Source organism: Cannabis sativa, chromosome 4, assembly GCF_029168945.1.
Source record: "Cannabis sativa cultivar Pink pepper isolate KNU-18-1 chromosome 4, ASM2916894v1, whole genome shotgun sequence".
NCBI classification, from domain to species: Eukaryota; Viridiplantae; Streptophyta; class Magnoliopsida; order Rosales; family Cannabaceae; genus Cannabis; species Cannabis sativa.
Window position 1 is genome coordinate 68,002,274 of NC_083604.1, and position 8,024 is coordinate 68,010,297.

At 30.8% G+C, this 8,024-nt stretch overlaps 2 protein-coding genes across 2 annotated transcripts; one reads left to right on the forward strand and one right to left on the reverse strand.

Annotated features, from left to right (window-relative positions):
- The first annotated feature begins 226 nt into the window (after positions 1-226).
- Positions 227-895, forward strand: LOC133037099 (secreted RxLR effector protein 161-like). Its single transcript, XM_061113920.1, has one exon. The coding sequence runs from the start codon at positions 227-229 to the stop codon at positions 893-895; it is 669 nt and encodes a 222-aa protein (XP_060969903.1).
- A 1,442-nt stretch (positions 896-2,337) lies between these two features.
- Positions 2,338-3,180, reverse strand: LOC115713646 (L-type lectin-domain containing receptor kinase IX.1-like). The gene has a single exon (XM_030642132.2). It carries the CDS (start codon positions 3,178-3,180, stop codon positions 2,338-2,340), a length of 843 nt encoding a protein of 280 aa, XP_030497992.2.
- Between the last annotated feature and the right edge of the window lie 4,844 nt (positions 3,181-8,024).

Below are 8,024 nucleotides of genomic sequence, written 5' to 3' on the forward strand. Positions count from 1 at the left end.
GAAAGATAAAATGGATATTTAAGTGTAAAGTGTGGGAGAAAATATAATTTTTGGATTTTTGTGTGTGTAAATTGGATTTTTGTGGGTCAATTAACCAACTCAATTTTTTTCTCCATTTTTTTTTCTGCAGGCGGACACATGGCTGGCCGCGGTTGGAGGTTAAGGTTGACGTGCAGTGAGGTGGAGAACTCTGGTTGGTGGGGCTGATGTGGGGGACCCGCGTGAAATGCTGGAGCAAGCTGACATTGATCGGATTTTGAAAAGATTCAATATGCATACTTGTTCACCTGGAAAGGCACCAATAATGAAAGGTGATAAGTTATCAAAGGGCCAATGTGCACAAAATGATAAAGAGAGAGATGAAATGAAAGTGGTTCCTTATGCGTTAGTTTTGGGTAGCCTAATGTACGCTCAAGTATGCACACACCCCGATATTACTTTTGTTGTTGGCTTGTTGGGTAGATACTTGAGTGATCCTGGACTTAGCCATTGGAAAGCGGCTAAGAAGGTCATGCGGACTCTTCAGGGTACCAAGGATCATATGTTGACTCATCGGCGAGCTGACACTCTCGATATAGTTGGGTTTAGTGACGCCGATTATGCAGGATGCGTGGATGATAAGAAATCCACATCAAGCTACATTTTCATGATGGTTGGAGGAGCTGTTTCGTGGAAAAGTGTCAAACAGACACTCACAGCATCCTCAACAATGGAGGCAGAGTATATGGCGTGTTATGAGGCTACTTGTCATACAATGTGGCTGCGGAACTTCATTTCAGCATTGGGTGTTATGGACTCTATCTCGAGGCCGCTGAAATTGTATTGTGATAATTCCGCAGCAGTAGCTTTCTCTAGAAATGTTAGAATACTTCCCGTTCTAAACACATTGACATAAAGTACTATTTTGTTAAAGAGAAAGTTACAGAGTCTCTTATTTCTATTGAATACACACCTAGCACTGGCATGTTAGCAGACCCACTAACGAAAGGCTTACCCGTATGTTTATTTTTGGAGCATGTTGCTCGAATGAGATTGTTAGGAGCCTAGCTTGTTGAGCTCAGTGGGAGTTTTATTATTATGTATCGGACATGCTAGTATCTTGTATGGAATGCTTATGACTTGTGTTTTGAACATGCATAATGATATTGTAGTCACTTCTAGTAATTGTTGACATATGTATGCATGTATGTGTTGTAAACTGAAGTGACAGGTACAAAAGGAGATGAATGTGCATAGTCTCAATTTTGTTTTACCTCATGCATGTTTGGTTTGATTGTTGATGATTGTTAATGAATTAATATCTTCAAGGTCATTCATACATAATATATGTATCCTATCGATATGATATTATGTATGTCTAGTTTATTTAGTTACCTTATGTGTGATAGACAATGTTATGGTGTGGTTGATTATATTGTCCAAGTGGGAGAATGTTAGAATTATTATTGTGGACTAATATAATCATGAGCTTAATACCATAAATACAATCATTAACTATGTGCCCAATATTTATTCACTACCATAATGGGATGGTTAATAATTAATAAATGTATTAGAGGCACATGAGAGCACCCTAAAAACTATAATTGGCCCATTAAATTATAGTCCACCACTAATTATACTCATTAGCCCAATAAGCCTAATAAAACCCCTTAAGGTTAGGTGTTCGATATAAAAGGGTTAATATGTGTTTAGTATGAGTAGAGTGTGTGTGTGTGTGGTGATAAGAAATAGTTTGCTTTCATAAGCTCATCTTCTACCATCTTGGAGATACAAAGAAGGATTTTGGTGTCATAGCAACAATGAAAAAGGCCAATATGGGAGGTATGTGTTTTTCATATTTGATGCTCTAAATAAAGTATCGATCTTGGATTTAATAATTATGAGCAATAATGTTTAATGTGTGTTTGGATAGTTCATAATCTATATGAATGCTTAACAGTACGTTCTCCCTTCTTTTCTCCATTATTTAATCAAGTTTTCCTTTTTTTTTTCTCTCTTATTTAATCAAGCTCTCTCTTTCTTAAATTTAATAAATTAAATAAACAAATGTGATTTCCTTACCATTAATTCCTATTGCTTAATAATAAACATGCTATAATAAAAATATAAAAATTGTTAATTAAAAAAGAGAAAATATAATGGTAAATTAAATTAGAAAAATCTATGAATTAGAAAACATAAATTATTAAAAAAAAAAAAATGTCACATCGCCTCATAATTTTCATTATTAAAGTGTGAGTTCTACACTTTAAATATTATTCCATTTCCATATATAGTTTAATTATATATGGTACACGTAAAATTAAAGTACTATTTCAAGATATTTATCCTTATTTATATATCCAACGTGAAGTTAAATTCCCATGAATTAAGTCTATGCCTGGCTCCGTATAAACCAGTAGCAGCACTAAATCCCATGGTGACCCACTGAGGAAGAACCTTACTCAAATCAATTTTGTAAGAAAGGCTCGTCACACTCTCCTTATAAACAGAGCTTTTCTCATAACTCCAATCCACTTTCAAATTCTTGGCCTTGGAGTCATAAGAAATCGAAACCAAAACGTTGTCCGTACTATGCAGGCTAGCGTTCCAAGGAGTGTAAACAGAGGAAGCTATGGAGTTGACATTGATTCCAACATGTTCGGTTGGAGGATCCCATTCAGGGTTCGAAAAGCTGTCGAACTCTACGTGCACAAGTTGGTTGGAACCCGAAGTAGAATATTGATGATGATGATGATCACCACCAATACCATCGGCTGTTGTTGTGTTGAAAAGGCCCAAGAATCCGCCGGCCGAGTTGGGCGGAATCTGGTACCCGGCTGGAGCCAGAAAGAATGTGAGGCCGTGGCCGTAAGTGGACATGTTTCCTGTGTCGATTGTGAAAGAGAAGCTGGTTGTGAAATCGGCCAACTTTCCTGTTGTGGAGTCCCAAAGAGGGACACTAGCTGGGTAAGTGGCCCAACCAACTCGGCATAGGAAGGTGAATTTGTTGATCATTTCAACGATTCCAGATGTAGGAGTGAGACTACTACTACTACTGATACGTAAGGCGTCTCCTTGGAGAGCTATAATTGTGTCTTGTGAGTTTTGATCTGAAGGAGAGATTTTGAAATGGAGTGAATTCGCTGAGGAGATTAAAAGGAGGAGGAGTGAGAGGAAAATGTAGTAGCTATCCATGGTTTGAACGATCGAAGAAAAGGGTTGATTGATGATCATAGTGCTTTGTCTTTTTATAACTAGCTCATTCTAAGAGGGTTTCATTGACTGGTCAAACAATACATATTATATATCTAATGATTAATGTTGTTAATTCAATTTTTAATAGTATTATTACACTCCGAATGTATATAATATGATATGTTTTCGTAATGTTCTATAATTATCACATTAGAACGTCTATCATGATTTTCGTTGTTTTAGTTTAATTTATTACGTTTGACATTGACTTTCTCTAACTGAGTCTACTTTCAACTAATTGACTGGCCAGCTTATTAAAAATTATATGTTATTATTAGCTGTATTGATTTATCACACAAATTAAATGATTAATTAATATGCTCACGAAAGAATTTGAAGAGATAAATGATTTAAGTGAGAATAATGTACGTAGCCATCTTAAGTAAGATACAAGCTAAGGCTAGCTACAAAAAAGTTGACACAATTGATGGGCCAATTACAGTTATAAATACATAAAATTGTGTGTTTGTTTATCGCAGATGCAATTAGTCCATTAATTATGTTGGTTTTGAATGACATATATAAACAAAAAATAAATAGAAGCATTTTATCTCAATTTTTAAGAGTATTTTATCCTATTTTTTCGCTAATATAGAAACCGAAATATATGTCTCTACAAAAACAAGAATAAAATCTTTAAAAAAAAAAAAAAACAAGAATAAAAGATTAAAGGAAGAAAACCGAAAATATTAGGGTGTGTTTGGAAGTAATTGTGTAATTACTAAGTAGGGTAATTACTAGGGTGGTAATTACACAGTCTAGTAATTACACTATATTTTAAAATGTAAGGTGTGTTTGGATATGAGATGGTAATTACATATGAATTCCTAATATCTTGTTTGGCAAAATAATTAGTAATTACATAGAAAAATAATATTTTTTAGTAGGTAATGTTTAATATGGAAAGTTTTTAGTAATTACACAGTGTAATTACATTCAATTCTCATAGGGGGCCATGAGAATTGAAGAGTGTAACTGGAACTCCTCAATTACTTCTAATTACACAGTTACAGTGTAATTACATAGTCAGACAAACATGCCAAATTGTGTAATTACTTCTAATTACACACAAATTCAATTACATTGTGGCTTTTCAAACACACTCTTATAAATTTTTCTTTTGTGTGGTGAGGATAGTTTACATTTTGTGTATGTATAAATAAATATAGAAAATCTTTTTGGACAATGGAGAGCATTATGCGCGCAATTGCGCATTCTTGAAGGTATATATCATTCCATTTAAAAAAATTAAGTATATATGATTGAGCTGGCGCTACTAAAAAAATAAGAAAATATAATTCTTAATATTTGATTAGTATTAATTTTGACCCATACAGATGAATTAATTATTTTTACAAATTATTATTCACGTCATGAGCCATGAGCCATGAATCATGATCATATCTTACAAAAATACTAATTTCTTTTTATTACTTTTATATTTTTACTCACACTTTTTTTATAAAAAATTTCGTAATTTACATTCAATCATCAAATAGTCACATAAACCAACATGAACACATCCAAATCAACCAAACATCGTTTTAAATTCATATTTCATGAAAATATAAATCACTACCATGACTCTAAGGTTAGTTGTTGGAACTTGTTTTACCATATCTAAATTTGCTAACATGTATGTTGATTATAGAACTATAATCTAACATCCTACATATGAATTTCCTAATATAATGAATTAAATACATATAAAGTTATAGAAAACTTTACAGTGGTGGTAACAGAATATAATGTTGTAAATTGTTGTGCTCCAATAGAAATATCAAACCAACAAAATTACAAGTTAATGATAAATAATACAAAAGACAAAATCACGGATTAAATAATGTTACAATACTAAACAAAATATACACATAAAAAAGAGAATAGAGATGAAGAGAGGGATTACAACTCAAACCAATAAGCTACACATGAAACACAATATATAAATAGCATAAATATAAAGGAGATGTGAGAGCAATCTCAACACCACATACACCACAAGTGTATAATAGGGGAGTCACAAAACTTGAACAAGGTCTTACACCTTTGTCCAAAAGCTTATTTCCCCCTACCACAAGCACTTAGGGAAAAGAAAAGAATGGAAATAGCTTTCTGGATTTATTAAGCCTATAATTTTTCTAGCAATGTGCTCTCTTGATAGAAACTTGTTGTCTTACAAAATGAACTCAACACCTCTATTTATTCTCTTTACCACATGGCTGTTACTTTAATTGGTATTTAATGGGAGAAAAACGTTGGACAAGAGAGTTGGAAATATTCTCAATCAATTCATGTACGTTTATGGACGTTTTCAAAAACTTGCTCCAGGTGTTCATAAAATAACCATAAAACAACATAAAAATAACCATTAAACAACTATTTCCAGATTACTCAAAATTTAATTGTTGTAACTCCTCTCCGAGTTAAATCTTCCTCCAATGTCCCAATACTCATTTAAATGATATAATTGAGTATTGTAACAGTTTCGAACAACAATAAACTTATCCCATGATTACCATAACTTCCATATGTAATAACTCACTTAATTACATGTGATCCTTAAATTACAATCTATTTTTAGATTTGTAACTCCTCATATACTATAACTTTTATGTGTATTATTACTATAACTTCCATATGTAATAACTCACTTAATTACAATCTATTTTTGTCGCCCCTAAAAACATAGAAAATTGCCCCTAATAACTATTAGAGGCGACAAGTCGCCCCTAAAAAGTCGCCTCTAATAATTCGCACCTAAAAGTACTATTAGGGGCGACAGAAAAGTCACCTGTAAGTAGGGGCGACATTATCGCCCCTAAAAAATCGCCCCTTAAATCCCTAAATGTCGCCCCTAAAAAAGAGTGCCATAAGTCAAATTTTGACTTCACCTTTGTCGCCCCTAATACTTTTTATATTAAAAAAAATAATTTTTTATATTATTATAAATATTTAAATATATTTTATAAATGACAATCAAAATGGTATAAATAGCATAAATATTTATATGAAAAAATAATATAGATGTGATAACATTAATATATTAATAGTATAAATATTAATATAAAATGTCATTAATTAGTACAATAATATAATTTTAAAAAAAACTTATTTCTTACAAACAATATTACTATTATTAAAAAAAAAATAAACAACAACATTATTAAGATAGTTTAAATAATAATAATAATAATAAATAATACAAATGAAGTGTTTTTTGTTGTTGCTGTTGTAACATAGAAATAAAATTTTCCGCATCTCTTATTCTCATCGAACTCTGCCTAAGACGGTGGTTGAGCTGCCAGTAATGTTTGCAGTGTTGTAGCGACGACTTGATAATTAAGTCTTCCTAAAATAGAAATATAAAATAAGAAAGAAAATAAAATAGAAGACTTCAATATATATATATATATTAAAATAAAACAAAACTAACATGTTAAACTGAAATAAAAGTCCCCAATAAATCAAATTTGCCCTAAAATAAGTAATATGTGTGACTATTCAATGGTTACATTTTTATATTGTAAACATATGGTTACATTTTGTTTTTACATGTAATAGAAGGTTACCAATAGGTAAAAATTCCATTTTTAGAATTAATTAATTATAATTAATTATTTTTTAAGTAATTAAATAAATATTTAAGAAAATATTTTTTAGCATTTAAATTTATAAATAATTTTTTTTATTTATATATAAATCCCTTAGCTTAATTATTTCAACAATTAAACTATTTAATTATAATATTTATAATTTTTTTTTATAAAATTAAAATTATTTTTATATAAATTAAAATTTTGTGCTTATAATGAATTTTTTTTTTACAAGAACACACCCTCCTTCTTTTTTGAAGGATGTGTCCTTATAAATTAAAAAACATGATGATATTATATTGACACTTAATTAAAACCTAATTAATCTTTAAAGTCTTGATTTTTATTTTTTTAATTATAAATTCTAATTAACTAAAGTCTTACTCGCAATTATCCTCTTTCATTCACTCTCCACCACACTTACATCGAAAATGATTGACAACGAAAACATAGAACCTATAGCAAATTTGTCTGAATATGAAGATAATTTTTTTCATTTCATGAGTTTTGTGAAAAAGATATGTGAAGAAGATGTGTCTGACATGAGTAACAGTGGAATTGAGCATGACATTGAAGATGTTAGCCATGAATGGATTGATCCCTGATGTAGCTATTTGGAGTGATTTTTTAAATTTTTTGCAGATTGATAAAAATTTAGAAGACTATATAAGTCCATCCACACCTGTAGATTAGGATGTGTTAGACAAATTTCTCTTCTCTTATGGACAACTTTAAGCAACTAATTATTTTAGCATTGCATTTGGGAGACAAACCTTTTGGATAGCTAGGACAAGGAATATTAGAACTTTAACTTTTTTGCCTGTACATAATAAAATACTATTCAGCCAATTGAGCCCGAATCTTTAATCAAAATTACATTGAAAGGCACTCAATAATGGAAACTAGTTCTAGAAAGAAAGTGCTAGCAGCAACAATAATATTTAAAATTGACTCCCATTCCTATGGCACATTATCTTGCAATCATAAACTGTACCCAAGCTGGATCGATAAAAAAAACATACTTTTCAAGCACACATAGTTGATGATGAAACAAATCTAAACAAGAATAAGATAACAAATATAGTCAGAACCCAGATAAAGTACAATATTGACAATACAAGAGAGGATATTATTAAGATACATTGAAATACAAGAAGTATAATAAAGTGTAATCATTTTAAATAAATATTA

Excerpts from the sequence above, each read along its gene's own strand:
- LOC133037099 (XM_061113920.1), top strand. The coding sequence starts at position 227 with ATGCTGGAGCAAGCTGACATTGATCGGATTTTGAAAAGATTCAATATG.
- LOC115713646 (XM_030642132.2), bottom strand. The coding sequence starts at position 3,180 with ATGGATAGCTACTACATTTTCCTCTCACTCCTCCTCCTTTTAATCTCC.